General features: G+C 37.1%; 1 protein-coding gene across 1 annotated transcript in view; it reads left to right on the forward strand.

Annotated features, from left to right (window-relative positions):
• COL3A1 (collagen type III alpha 1 chain) overlaps window positions 1–9,430 on the forward strand; it is a 41,483-nt gene extending 32,053 nt beyond the window's left edge. The window contains exons 40-51 of the mRNA XM_025912238.2: window positions 82–189; window positions 1,110–1,217; window positions 2,378–2,431; window positions 2,527–2,634; window positions 3,069–3,122; window positions 3,510–3,617; window positions 3,917–3,970; window positions 4,067–4,174; window positions 5,037–5,334; window positions 6,412–6,599; window positions 7,091–7,333; window positions 8,339–9,430. Coding sequence (XP_025768023.1) covers window positions 82–189; window positions 1,110–1,217; window positions 2,378–2,431; window positions 2,527–2,634; window positions 3,069–3,122; window positions 3,510–3,617; window positions 3,917–3,970; window positions 4,067–4,174; window positions 5,037–5,334; window positions 6,412–6,599; window positions 7,091–7,333; window positions 8,339–8,485 — 1,578 coding nt within the window. The 3' untranslated portion in view covers window positions 8,486–9,430. The remainder of the gene's footprint in view (window positions 1–81; window positions 190–1,109; window positions 1,218–2,377; window positions 2,432–2,526; window positions 2,635–3,068; window positions 3,123–3,509; window positions 3,618–3,916; window positions 3,971–4,066; window positions 4,175–5,036; window positions 5,335–6,411; window positions 6,600–7,090; window positions 7,334–8,338) is intronic.
• The last annotated feature ends 5,842 nt before the right edge of the window (window positions 9,431–15,272 follow it).

Consider the following 15,272-nt stretch of genomic DNA (forward strand, 5'->3'; position numbering starts at 1 on the left):
TACTGTTTTCTTTGTAATGACGAATTCAGTAGAGGAAAACATAGTCACACAAGAACTAAGGCTTTATTATTTGCTCAACAGGGAGCTCCAGGCCCACTTGGCATTGCCGGGATTACGGGAGCGAGGGGTCTTGCAGGACCACCAGGCATACCAGGTCCCAGGGGAAACCCAGGCCCGCAGGGTGTCAAGGTGAGTGTGGCCATCTCTTACGCGACTCTGGTTTCCTTTGGTAGCCTTTGGAGATTGCTTAACCATAATAAGTATGTAATGAGCAAATTTTCCTCTCATAGAAGCAAATTCTTGATCTTTTCATATTATTAAAAGGCTGCAGAACACAAAAACAACACACATCATAGGGCAGCCTTGAACGTAAACACAAATAAGTTGATATCACAGAAAATATCTTGCCACCTTAAATACTTCTATCAGATTTGTGAGCATTCTTTCGTTTGCTGACTGTCAGTTTTGAAGAGGGAAATAGTTTATAGATCTATGAAAGCCTTTAATTAATACCATTTTTCCATCAACTCAATTTATTTTGCACTCCTAGTGCTTAGCATCTTAAATACCCATTTAAAAATGGGGTAATATAATTCAGTATTATTAGGGCTCACATTTTGACACTTTGAGTACCTCTTTAAGTAAAATGTCATATAATATTGTAATGAAGTTCAGATATAACATTTAAGCGGATTCAATTTATAAGAACATATCTGATAAATGTATATTCTTTAGATAGAGCAAATGTCCAAAATAACCTAATTCTAATGGTTGTTATAAACCTATAATTTCATGATGGTTAATCATTTTTTTCTTACAATGGTTATGTCTATTTATACATCTCATATTGGGATGTATTCTGAATAATATAACCATGTAATTACTTAGCTGTTTGGTATCCAGAGTCACTGGGCAATGTGGAAAATGCAGGAAACTTGCTTCCCCACGGCTTTTCCTCAATGGTGGGGATAGTTTTAGGAAAAAAATCAACAGAATTTTAATAAAACAAAGTTTTTCCTTGAAAAATAAGGACATCTCATAACATTATATTGATTGATTGCTTAAGATAAAATAAGAAAACAAAATGTCTTTGATTTCTTTGTGCACAGGGTGAAAGTGGGAAACCAGGATCTCCTGGGCACAATGGAGAACGTGGTGCTCCTGGACCCCAGGGTCTTCCTGGTCTGGCTGGTGCAGCTGGTGAACCTGGAAGGGATGTAAGTGCTAACTCTTAGTAAATATCCAATTATCCAGATAGTATTTGGCAATCTATTTAAGCAAGGGTCGAATTGTGCCTTAATGTCTAAGAGTGTAAATATTGCCAAATTCCAGAGTTCTCCTTTCCTTAATAACAATATAACCTTTCTATTACAATTTAGAATAATCTTAAATGCTCATGTTCATTAATATTTACCTGATGAATGATCATTAATGTAGAAGCATATGAATGCTAGCCAAATAAAGAAACAAGTTGAGGATGGGGAGACCCCAATTTACAGCATCCCTCCTGTGTGAAAACGTGCTGCGTGTTATCCATGATTAAGGTTCTTCTTAAATTGTAGATTTCCATTATCAGCTTAAATTACTATTTCTCAAGCTTTTTAAAAACAATTTATTTATTTTGAGAGAAAGAGAGAGAGAGAGAGAGAGAGAGAGAATGTGGGTGAGGAGGGACAGAGAGAGAAAGTGAGAGAGAGAATCCCAAGCAAGCTCTGCACTTGTCAGCGCAGAGTCTGATGCAGGGCTTGAACTCACAAACCATGGGATCATGACCTGAGCTACAATCAAAAGTCAGATATTTAACCGACTGAGCCACACAGGTACATCAGCTTCTGAAGCTTTCTCTATTATCTCTTTCCTAGGGATCCCTTTTAGACGTTTTTTTCCTTAATCACTTCTCCCCTTCTCATCTGTGAAATTTTAGTGACATAGGTATACTGCTTATCTATTTACACATTGTGACCCTTTGAAGCGTCATAGCCATTGGAATATCTAAGATTTTTCAGTCCTAAGCAAGAACCAGGTTTAAAACAATTTTTTTTTTACTGTTTATTCAGTCTTGAGAGACAGAGAGAGAAAGAGGGTGAGCGGGGGAGTGGCAGAGAGAGAGGGAGACACAGAATCCGAAGCAGGGTCCAGGCTCTGAGCTGTCAGCACAGAGCTCAGTGTGGGGATGAACTCATGGACCTTGAGATCATGACCTGAGTCGAAGTGGACCACTTAACCGACTGAGCCACCCAAGCACCCTGCTGGGAACTAGTTTTTATGCTCTTTGGATGCTGTTGCTACCATTGAGAATACATGGCTTGGATAGTATTTGAATGGTTCCAAAGAGTTTGATTTCTTTTCTCCTTTTTTTGTTTTTTTTTTAAATCAGGGAAACCCAGGATCAGATGGTCTGCCAGGCCGAGATGGAGCTCCTGGTGGCAAGGTATAATAAACCCATAACCCAGGTAATCCAAGTTCGTGTATTTAAAGCAATAACTACTGATCATATTTATTTGGGGTCTGTGAATTTGTCCTCAGGGTGACCGTGGAGAAAACGGCTCTCCTGGTCCTCCTGGTGCTCCTGGTCATCCAGGCCCACCTGGCCCCGTCGGTCCGGCTGGAAAGAATGGTGACAGAGGAGAAACCGTGAGTTCTAATGAGCACTCTCTTTCTTTGCTTACCTCCTTTCCTCCAGATCTGCCAACCAAATGACGTACTATCATTCATTTTAGTTTTTATCCTAGTTGTTCCTTAGGTAACTGTGGTAATAAAGGTGTCTGATAAGTTTCTGGCAGTAGTCAATGAGGAATTCATTAGTAAATTCAAAGCAGCTTTAATCAGACCAATTGTATATTCACTGGGTGAATGCAAGGCTGAATTAACAAGCCTTTCTTGGATTTCCTGTTTGGAGCCCTAGGTAAAGATATACATAGGGAAAGCTCTTTGAAGGAGAAAATGGCACTAACTTTCAATGCTAGTGTGCATACTATTCTTCCATCACTGTGAAACTATTCACTTTTAAAGGAAACAAACTTATATCAATTAATAAACAATTCCCTGTGTGTTTGGTTTTATTTCAGGGCCCTGCTGGTCCTTCTGGGGCTCCAGGTCCTGCTGGCTCCCGAGGTGCTCCTGTGAGTTGTTGTTGTTTTTTGTTTTTTTTTAACTCATTCCACGGTATAAGAAGTGTTCTATTTTCCAGCCTGTTCAGAAAAGGAGATGACAAAACACGCCACTATGGGACAGAATTTTAAGTTTCCTTTCATGATACAGAAAGCAGTTCAGGATCTAAAAGTTTCTTGGGGCCAAGGACTTATATATCAGACACTGGAGTTTCATGCCATTATCCATCCAGAAATGAAAGTTACAAGAACAATCTTTATTGTTGCATGTATGCAGTGTCGATGGGATCTGTAGCTAATAGAATGTCATCAAATAGACTTAATTGCTATAAATTCTGTTTTGTTTTACTAATATGTGTGTGTGTGTTTATGACCTTAATTTGAAATGTGTTTGTAAAGGGTCCCCAAGGCCCACGTGGTGACAAAGGTGAAACAGGTGAACGTGGTTCTACTGGCATCAAAGGACATCGAGGATTCCCTGGTAATCCAGGAGCCCCAGGTGCTCCAGTAAGTGCATCCATTTTGTTAGAAAATCCCCTTCGGTGTGTGTTAACTGATGAGATAGGCAAATGGTAGAGACCAAAAGTAGAAAAATGCCCATCTTTAAGAGAAGATGCTAACAGAGAGGTGAGAAAGGGTTCAAGGGCTTATCTGAAATAGTAGTTGGCATGAGACAGTGGGAAGATTAAGGAAAGAGAAAATCATATTCCACCATGATCCCCATGTTTCTTGATTTGATCTTGAGTGTACAGTTTCATAAATCTTTCAGAAGTCTTCATTTATATCCACCCTTCTCTTCCTTGCAGGGTCCTGCTGGTCACCAAGGTGCAGTTGGTAGTCCAGGACCCGCAGGCCCCAGAGTAAGTGCCACAGAATGATATTGGAAAATCAGTGTTTTTAAAATGTTAGCACTGGAGAAAGATATTCTAGCACTGTGATATCATGACATTTTTTAGGGACCTGTTGGACCCAGTGGGCCCCCTGGCAAAGATGGAACAAGTGGACATCCAGGTCCCATTGGACCCCCGGGGCCTCGAGGTAACAGAGGTGAAAGAGGATCTGAGGTAAGACATCTCTTACAAATATGTGCATTTAATGCGCTGCAATCTTCATATTTTCAGAAACACTTTGCAAGACTTTAAAACTGAGAGAGTGAGTTAAACACAATGTAAGCATCCAGTTTAATTTAGAAAATGAGCAATGGCTTTAAGACATTCTCTACCGCATTAAGACTTTCTCCAGCACACGATAGCCACAAGAGAAAAAACCTTTTTGCAGTTTGATCGGAGAGCAGTTGTATCAGAATAAAGGCAAAAGCCCAAGTAACCAAATGAACTCTGCCAGTGTTGATTTCACACTAGAGATCTCACAATCACGATTATCATAATAATTTGCAAGCGTGTGGTACATCTCACTTCTGAAACAGCTGCCATGACTCCTGTTTTGCTACTGGTACCGTCATTCCTACTGCCTTCCTATCCTACATCTTTGGCATAAGTGGAATGAAACCCTTATCCCCCCAAGTTAACACATGTGGTAATTGAAACACAAATAAGTCATCAGCCCAAAGACACAAAGTTAATGACAAATCCGGGGGCAGAATCTAGGTTTCTGGTCATAAGTCCTCTGTCATGTCAGAATTAGAGTTGTTTACATCATTTATTCAGAAGGAAACATGATAGAGTAAAATTTGTGCTCTAACTCCACTGATTCGTATACAGGGGAGCACAACAAATTTCATGGTAACAAATTGAATGTATTATAATTCGGTTATCATTTGATTATAAAACAATTCAAATAAATCTTTCTTAAAATAATTTTGATGACATAACATGACTGTTTTTAATGCATTTTATTGGCCTAACAACATGTTCGTTCAGCAAAGACCAAGTACACCTCGATGATGCCTGTTCTTACCCGTCCTAGGGCTCCCCAGGTCACCCAGGACAACCGGGTCCTCCTGGACCTCCTGGTGCCCCTGGTCCATGCTGTGGTGCTGGTGGGGGTGTTGCCTTCGCTGGTATTGGAGGTGAAAAAGCTGGCGGATTTGCCCCATATTATGGAGATGAACCAATGGATTTCAAAATCAACACCGAGGAGATTATGACCTCACTCAAATCAGTCAATGGACAGATAGAGAGCCTCATTAGTCCTGATGGGTCCCGTAAACACCCGGCTCGGAACTGCCGAGACCTGAAGTTCTGCCATCCTGAACTCCAGAGTGGTATGTTGGGGAGTCTTTTGTATTCATGGCAACAGGACTCCAGAGAAAGCTGCTTATATTAGAATTGGGGGAAAAGAAAACTTTCACTGAAAATAGAAAAAATTTTATAGCCAAAACAGTACTTAAAGAATGTTAGTTGAATTGAAACTGCTTGATATTTTAAGAAAATAGAAACTGAAGGTGTACTTTGGCTGTAACATAAATGCCTTCAAAATATTCCAAACGTTGGAAAATTTAAAGACAGTTTTGCAGAAATTTTAATGTAAGTCATAGTTTGGTATGTTTCTGCATATCATTCCAAAGTTATTTGAATGATAAAGCACATATATCACAGTGTTTTCAGGATAAAATTTATATAGCTTGATAACAGACATCATTTGCAATTTAATTTTGCAGTATTTATTTAATGCAATTAATTTTTAATAAATCTAATTATTAGATTTTTCATGTTAAGAAACAATGAAATGAAAAATCCCAGACTTATATAAAATAAAATCAAATATTGTAATATTGTAAGGTTTTGCATATATTGGGTTAATTCTTTCTGAGAGACAAAGATTATTTCAGGCCTTCAAGTATCTCGGCAATGGAACATTGTCTTTGTTAGGAGTCATTTCTGAAAATTACTTAAAATAGAGACTAACCGTCAGTGGGTTAAACCTACTGGCATAGATCTAGGTTAGACCAAAAGCTTACATTAGTTAGTAAACCCACATTAAATAGATAATCATCTTAAAAGAGAGGGAAAGAGTTCAATAAATGCAAAATACCAATCAAAATGTCTTGGCTTACTATATCATAATTTTTCAATATCAAGACGCTATATTGTACATCAGTGCTTTTTAATTATCATAGCTAACTCTTTACCTCAAGAATTTCAATCTAAAAGTTTCTATATTATATTGTACTATAAAATACAAATACATTAGCAAGTAACATTTTGCATGCCTTACCAGGTAAACAAACAAAATCATTCTGGCCCAAACTTCATTACTGGATTTTATAACCAATTCCCATTCTTGTGTGTGTGTGTGTGTGTGTGTGTGTGTGTGTGTGTGTGTGTGTGTGACTATTCAGGAGAATATTGGATTGATCCTAACCAAGGCTGCAAGTTGGATGCTATTAAAGTATTCTGTAATATGGAAACTGGGGAAACATGCATAAATGCCAGTCCTGTGAATGTTCCACGTAAGAACTGGTGGATAGATTCTGGTGCTGAGAAGAAACATGTTTGGTTTGGAGAAACCATGGATGGTGGTTTTCAGGTAATAAAGGATATTTTTTTTTAACTAAATCATTCCTACTTACCTGACTTTTCTGGTTCCGTCTACTTGTTTATCACAAAGCTAAGTTAGTTAATAAATAGAAGAGCCCAAATGATTTTATGTATTCAGGTGACTAATTTTATAACTTTTATAACTTCTCTCCCAAAGTTAGGTTAGACTGAATTATGCTTTTTTAAATTTAAATTTTATTTTTTTAAAGTTACATCCAAATTAGCATATAGTGCAACAATGATTTCAGGAGTAGATTGCTTATTCTTGTATGCAACCCCGTTTCTTTCGATTCTTAACACCTTTTTTTACTCTAGCGTTATATGTTATACATGCAATAAAACATATTTGTATATAAAATATTCATTCATAAAATATACAAATAACCTACATTATAATGACCATATTATACTGCATGAATCCCTTAGGAAATACGGTTGCAACTAAGATATTCAAGCAGTTTTGTTTGTTACCTTCCACAGTTTAGCTATGGCAATCCTGACCTTCCTGAAGATGTCCTCGATGTCCAGCTGGCATTCCTCCGACTTCTCTCCAGCCGGGCCTCCCAAAACATCACGTATCACTGCAAGAATAGCATTGCATACATGGATCAGGCCAGTGGGAATGTAAAGAAAGCCCTGAGGCTGATGGGTTCAAATGAAGGTGAATTCAAGGCTGAAGGGAATAGCAAATTCACATACACAGTTCTGGAGGATGGTTGCACTGTAAGTAATAACATTTTTATAAGCAAGGGTCACAATGATCTCAGCATTTTTAGTTTAATCATGCTATTTTGAAAAGCAGAAAGGAAAATAATGAGGGTGAACAAAAGATAGCATTTGGTGCAAGTCACATAGAATCTACTGATTCGTTGCAGGGAATGTTCAATACTACACAAAAATATATATCTTCCCAACCTCCAGGTGAAATCAGTTGAAATGAAAGCAATTGAAATTTAAATCCATAATATAAACTTTATCAGATAATCTGGATGCTTACTATACATTCTGCATAATAGCCCTCATATGGACTCAAATCTAAAATCTCTGCTTTCTTCTCAATTTTTAAGGTTAACTTTAAATCTATTCTTTGTTTTTACCATTTATGAGCAAAGGGAGAAAACACTTCTAGAATTACAAATTCCATTATGAGAGACCTATCCACTTCTAGTAAACCTGTCATCTACTTGGTAGCTGTGACCAGACAGAACCAGGCCTCCTGAGGGGCGCCTGGGTGGCGCAGTCGGTTAAGCGTCCGACTTCAGCCAGGTCACGATCTCACGGTCCGTGAGTTCGAGCCCCGCGTCAGGCTCTGGGCTGATGGCTCAGAGCCTGGAGCCTGTTTCCGATTCTGTGTCTCCCTCTCTCTCTGCCCCTCCCCCATTCATGCTCTGTCTCTCTCTCTGTCCCAAAAATAAATAAATGTTGAAAAAAAAAAAAAATTTAAAAAAAAAAAAAAAAGAACCAGGCCTCCTGAGAATGCACTGGCCTGTAGCGATCTCTCTGCTGGGTTTTCTTTGAAGTTCTATAAGGCTTTTGATGAACAATATGGTTTATTATCTAGTATGATTATAGCTTTAAAATGGAACAGGTCTCATATGCATGGAAGATAACATGGCAAGTTAGCAATTCCCTTAGAGCAAACTATTTTTTTTAACTTGGTCAGTCAGAGGAAGTGTCTGAGTAATTATAATGTCATAATCACTTACATTGTTTTGCTCTTTTTTACAGAAACACACTGGGGAATGGGGCAAAACAGTCTTCGAATATCGAACACGCAAGGCCGTGAGATTACCTATTGTAGATATTGCACCCTATGATGTTGGTGGTCCTGATCAAGAATTTGGTGTGGACATTGGCCCCGTTTGCTTTTTATAAACCAAACTCTATCTGAAACCCCAGCAAAAAAATTCACACCCCGTATGTGTTCCTCTCGTTCTAACCTTGTCAACCAGTACAAGTGACCAACTCGATTCCAGTTATTTATTTCCAAAAGTTTTGGAAAAAGTATAATTTGGCAAAAAAGGATACTTTTTTTTTTGCTGTTACACCAAATACAGTTCAAATGCTTTTTGTTCTATTTTTTTACCAATTCCAATTTCAAAATGTCTCAATGGTGCTATAATAAATAAACTTCAACACTCTTAAAATAACACTGTGTTACATTCTTTGAATCCTAGCCCATTTGCAGAGCAATGACTAGGCTTACCATTAAAAGATAACCTTTCTGAAATAGTCAAACATGAAATTAGGAAAGACCTCCCTGTTTCAACTACCTCAACCTGGTCAGAAATACAGATGAATTCTAGAAGTCCCGGAAGACGAGAAAAATTATATAAATCGGCAAAACTTATGAATTTCATTCATTCACTTCCCAAAAAAGTGATAGCATAAGAAAAAAGTATAGCATAAGAATTTAAGGAAATATTTTAAAATCCACATTTGAATCTTGGATACCAACTGCTTTTAAAGGTGCTTTTCTCTTTTCTTGTCATTGCTGAAACGATCAAGATTACTGATATTTGGGAAGGCTTTGAAGACACATATTATGGTGCTAATGTACTTTCACTTTAAAAACTCTAGGTCAGAGTTGTTGCCTTGCCTTCAAAACATAAATGCACACCATCTGTACATGTCTCCTGTCAAAAAGATTTATTGGCGTGTCTCTCTCTTGATCCTGTAAAAGTCAACAACAAGAAACAAATGAGGCTGCTGTTGTCACAGTAACACAGAGAATGTGTTGAAACTTAACTTTGTAAACTTGTATGTGGTTGTTGATCTTTTTTCTTACAGACACCCATAATAAAATATCATAATAAAACACTCCTGGTTTTTGTCACTTTTCATAGCTACAAGAAATGCATGTGTACACTCATGAACTCTGGAGCATATTGAATTCTTTAAGCATACTTGAAAAAAGGCATATTGAATTCTAACTCTCTAGCTTAATAATGTAACGAGCTCAGGAATATGAGATAATAATCTCTGTTCAGAAGAGAGATAATGCTCAGTGGGGAATCTCGCAGATTTTTACATCAGATTTTTACATCAGTGAAACTCCTGGGGCATATTGAAAACTGAGGATGTTCTATTTGAGTCATCCTTGGAAATAATAACATTGTAAATTCGACGGTCCCCAAAGTGGGAGTAATCAAGAAGGAAGATGCTGGTAATTTAGCGGAAGAAAGCAGGGTCTGGCAAAACAGACGTTAATATTAAGAATAATTGGAGGTTGAGGCTTCTCTACCACATTTTTACTGCACACTGCCTCATTGCCCTCTTGAGTCAGGTCCTTTTCTACCACCAAATTCTTATTCTTTTAGTTACCATAAGTATAGTCTTGCACATTTGACTTTATAGTTTGAAGTTTGCTTAGTCTATATGATTTATTTTTTAAAAAAATTTTTTTTAATGTTTATTCATTTTGAGAGAGAGTAGGGGAGGGACAGAGAAAGAGGGAGACAGAATCCCAAGCAGGTTCTTCACTGTCAATGCAGAGCCAAATATGGGGCTCGAACCCATGAATCATGCATATATATATATATATATATATATATATATATATATATTTTGTGTGTGTGTGTGTGTGTGTGTGTGTGTGACAAAGAGACAGAGACCGAGAGAGAGAGACAGAGAGAAAGCTGAGTTTGCATTATGCATTAAAATTAAATGATGTGGAGTTTTAAATTTAGGCATCTTCGAAGCCAGAAATATTTGGCTAAGTCTTCTTCACATTGCATCACTCTGGCATTGACTCTCTTCCCTCTTTTATTTATAAGGATTCTTATAATTACACTGGGTGCAACTTTGACAATTTCTGATAATCTCCCCATCTCAGGGTCAGTTGATTAGCAACCTTAATTCCATCTGCAGCCTTATGCCCAAAATAGCATCTAATGTGCAGTGCTATGATGGTTTCACCAGGCTGCTTTTGGGGTATGATTTTGAATACGGCACTGAATGTCAGCATTCTCTTCATTTCTGTTTATTTATGACCCTGGCTTCTATAGCTTTCTCTGAATTTCCTTGAACTTTGGACAAAATCTATAAATTACATTTCTACTTAAAACAACCAAGTTGATTTAGGTTGTTTGTAACAAAGAACCCCGACTAGGTCAGCAATTGATAACAGCGGTGATGGTGGTGAACAGAAATTCAGGAAAATGGAAAAACTCTGGGATCAAATGTTTGAGCTGGTTGGGGGTAAATATAGGAAAATCCAATGTGAATGCAGAGATGAGAACTCGGCAGCCTAGGGAGATAAGACTCACATCTGTCATCACCAGGAATAATTTGCACTTTGAAGCTAAGGCTGAAGAGGATGAATGACATCTGCTACACAGCAGGACATTTAAATTTCATGAGAAATTGCAGTCCTGCAAGTGGGTGTGTCTGCTTTATTGGTGATGCACAGGAAGAGAATGACAAGTTCAAACCCCTAACTTCTTGGCTCAAGGTGCAGGAGGAAAGTTTTGGCCTTTGTCTGACTGTGCTGAAATAAGTATATAAATGTGAAAAAACACATTTTAAAACTCATCTATTTGCACAGGTTTGAGATTACCAAAAAGCAAATATAAACCTTAATTTTGCAGATCAGCAAACTTCAACATAAATCTAAATGGATTTTCAAATTCCTTGTTTGACTGATACATAAGTGGGAAATAATACGACCCAAAAATCCGCATGGGATTTTTGAAAGAACTCTCTTCAAATATTCCTGTTTCATATTAAATTACTCTAACCATGTAAAATAGGACCCTTTCTTTTCTGCCTGGGAATATTTTTGCCTTTCTTGAGATGAAAAGATGTCTAGAAGGGAACAATTCTTCTCATACTTCACTCCCACCACCGCTTATTGTCTACAGATTTATAAATAAAGCCAGATCCCAGAATGCACTGAGGAGCAATTATAACAACTAAAAAGTCAATCTCAGGAGGAGGCTTACACATAAAAAGAAGGAAAAAATTCAATTAAACAATTTGTTCTAAAATCTGGACAATATGTGTGGAAGTGGGTTCTGAGGTACTAGACAAAGAAGAATTGTGCAATTCAGATTCGACAAAATGTACCAATATGTGAAAGTTAACAGAAAATTCTAGGTTATAATTATTAACATGGTTGGTTGACTGAACCAGGCCTCTAAGGCAGCCCAAATTAAATGAACAAAATGATTCAAGACATCGCAAAATTCCTACCAGATGGAGAATTAAAGAACTTAAGATAGAAATGTTGGAATGGCTTATCCTATGTGAGACAAGATATACCTTCTAACTGTAGTCTCAGGATGGGCCACCAAGATCTCGAGAGATACACAGTGAAGTATTGCCAGTGCTTTTGAAAACCTCCCCATAAGTGTGTCTTTAGTCTGGAGATGGAAGTGGAAAACAGACTAGCTGGAATAAACTCCTTGCTTCAGTGGAGATGACAGGAGTGAGCAAAGGCCAAAGAGCATCTCTAGATCTCACCAAATCACCAGAAACAAAGTGAGAATAACTGTTGAAAGCTGTTAAGAGACAATAGGGTTAGAATGGTTAAAAAAAAAAGCCTAACTGTGAAATATAATATCTTTGGTGATGAGTAATTGATAAAGGGCCAACTATTTAGGCCCTATTAAATGGGCTGACTGTGAGAGCTGGGCTTAGTTTTTTCTAAACAATAATGACAAAAAATTCCAGTGCAGCCCAGGTAGAAAGAGAGCTTGGTTGAACAATCATGTAAGACATGACTTTCCACCCAGTTTCCAGACCATGAGACACTTCATACAGCCAGAACCTTGAATGAAATAGAAGTTCAGAACTTTTCAGAAGTTCAGAGGAATTCTCCTACAATAACAACATAATTAATGAGCCAAGCATTGTGAATATGGCCAAACATTGTTCTAGTCACCTTAAACTTATCAATTAATGTACAATTCAATTCTATGAGTATTATTATCTTCATTTTACAAAAAAAAAAAAAAAAGAAGAAAGAAAAACATCATGAAAGATTAGGTAAATTGCCAAAGGTCACTTAGCTAGTAAGAGGTTAAGACTTGGGGTTAATTTAACACAAGCAATCTGAATTTAGAGCTAATACTACAAATCATGACAACAGTCTAAAAGTTACCATGCTAGTGGTACACTGGAGAAAGGGTAAATGCATGTCTTGGGGGAAATTCCTTCTCCATCTCTATCGTCTTCCTCTCATCAGTCATTACACTGCCATTAGTCTTTCTAATATCTCCCCTGCACAATCTTATTTATGTCCAAGACTTCAGTCAGCACTTTCACTGAAGATAACTCACAAATTTACATCTGCATTTAGTAGAACAAATGAGCCATGTATTCGGTGGTCTAACTGAGATCCCCACTAAAGTTTCCAAATATCTTTCAGGAAGCAAGCAATATGGAGACCTTGAAGAAGATTGCTTCAGACAGAGGGAACAGTAATTGCAAAGGTCTTGAGAGTGGGATGTTCTTGGTGTGTTCAAGGGACAGCAAAGGTAGCATGGTAGGAGCAGTTAGCATGTGGGAGAGTAATACAAGAAAAGACCACAGAAATAGACAGGGAAGCAGATAGTATGGACTCTTAGAGGAAGGGTGACCATGGGTCCGTAGTTCAGCTTTGCCTGGGAAAGCACTAATTGTAAGTATTTTCTGGATGTCTCATGACATTCAGCATCTTAGAACTCTTGTAAGTATTCTGATTTGATGATATTATATGGCCACTCTACTTGTATTTGGCCACTGCAAGGATCTTGGCCTTTGCCCTCAGTAAGACAAGAAGTCATTGAGCAAATGGACAACATGATCTGACGAACAGTTTTAGCCTGTTGCTGTAGTTGCTCTTTTGACATAACAGTGTGTTGGAGCAGAATCCATGAGAATGATTAGGAGTCCATCACAATAATCTGGACCAAAGATCATGGTAGCTTCCACCAGGATGGTAATAGTGGAAGTGATGAAAAGTAGTTGAGTTCTAGATATATGTTGAATATGGAGGCAAAAGGAATTGCATAACTTGGATGTGTGACCTAAGAGAAAAGGAGATGTCAAGCATGAATCCAAAGCTTTTGGCCTGAGTAACTGGAGGAAGAGAGTCGCTAATAGCTGAGATGGAGGAGACTGTCAAGGTTAGAGATTTGAGGGGTTCAAGATTCTAGGCTGGATAGGCTACATTTGAATGCCTAACAATTATCTAAATAGACTTGCTGAGTTGATGGTTAGACAAATTCGGAGGTCAGAGGGGAGGTCCAGGTTAGAGAAACACACTTAGGAGTTTCAGCATACGTGTGGCCTTTACATTCATGGAAGGAGATGCAATCATGAAGTAACTGAGTGTAGAAAGATAAGAGAAAGTGAATAAAAACTGAACTCTGGGGTATTCCAATATTTACAAGTGGGAAAAATGAAGAGGAAACAGCAAAGAAGATAGAGAAGTAATGAAAGTAAACTAGCCAAGTACCTAGGCAGCAAGATGAAAAAAAAGTTTGTTGTTTCAATTTTAAAATCACAGCATACTATGAGGATAAGTAAGCTTAGAATATGTATTCCAAGGTCACTAATCACAGATTTTAAAAAGTGAGATCAAGTGAGGTTCTATCAGTTTTCCAGTGTCTTATAGATTACAGTGATGTGATACAATCCCCCAATTCATATTATCATTTTAAAACCATACTATCACTTTATTATCTCTTACTCATTGAAGGACTGAATACAACTCTCTTTACCTTCACACTGGCATTTAACAACAACTTTATTATTTGAAGTCAAATTCATTTTATAAGTCTTGAGGATGAAATTTATATAGTCATTGTAACATATTGGGAACATGCAGACAAGTAAGAAGGAAAATCGATTATCCTTGTCCCATACCAGTGGATATTTCCTTAAAATATTTTATGTATATTCTAACATAACTGTGACAATACCACAGAGGCAATTTTGTATTCCACTTATTTCATTTAATGTGATACCACTTTTATATAAAAATATTTTTTTGATTTTGGGAATAATTAGGAAAAACACAAAGGCAATTATTTTTAATGAATAATGGCTTCAAAGTTAGAAATCACACCAAAATGTCTTTACTTTTATCTAGTTTGTGCTAAAATTTTACTTGTCTGGGTTCTATCTTAGAGGAATGTGCTTATTTTTAAGAGTGAGTCATAAACTGTGAAAAATGTTTTCCTTTCAGACACAATTCTCCATTGCGTCATAACTCACTGAGTTTGATATAATATTAAGGAAACATTCTACATGATAGAACATAGACAAAAGCTCTCACCAAATCTTTGTGTTTCCCAGTCTGCCACACTATGGTTTTCACAGCCCTTATAAAGAATCACTTGTTGAATTCATGTCATAAAGAAAAAAAATATATATCATCTATGGCCAACATTTTTTTAAACAAATTCTTCTCTGATGATAATTTTGCTTCTCTTTTTTCTTCTCATCTCTTTAAATACTGTTCTAAAACATACTTCCTTTTAATACTCCTAAATGTTTTACTAAAATGTACAGAATTACTTGGCATCTTTTAATCATATCTGATATGATTCTTATTAACAGAAATCAGACTACCTTTTGTGGTCCATAAAACTTATTTCACATCAGTTTAATGATGATCTGAAAACAATGATATGCTTGTTGCAATGTTGAAAATGAGATACTTCATAATTAAATA

This window comes from Puma concolor, chromosome C1 (genome assembly GCF_028749965.1).
Source record: "Puma concolor isolate L17-30 chromosome C1, mPumCon1.1.hap2, whole genome shotgun sequence".
NCBI lineage: Eukaryota > Metazoa > Chordata > Mammalia > Carnivora > Felidae > Puma > Puma concolor.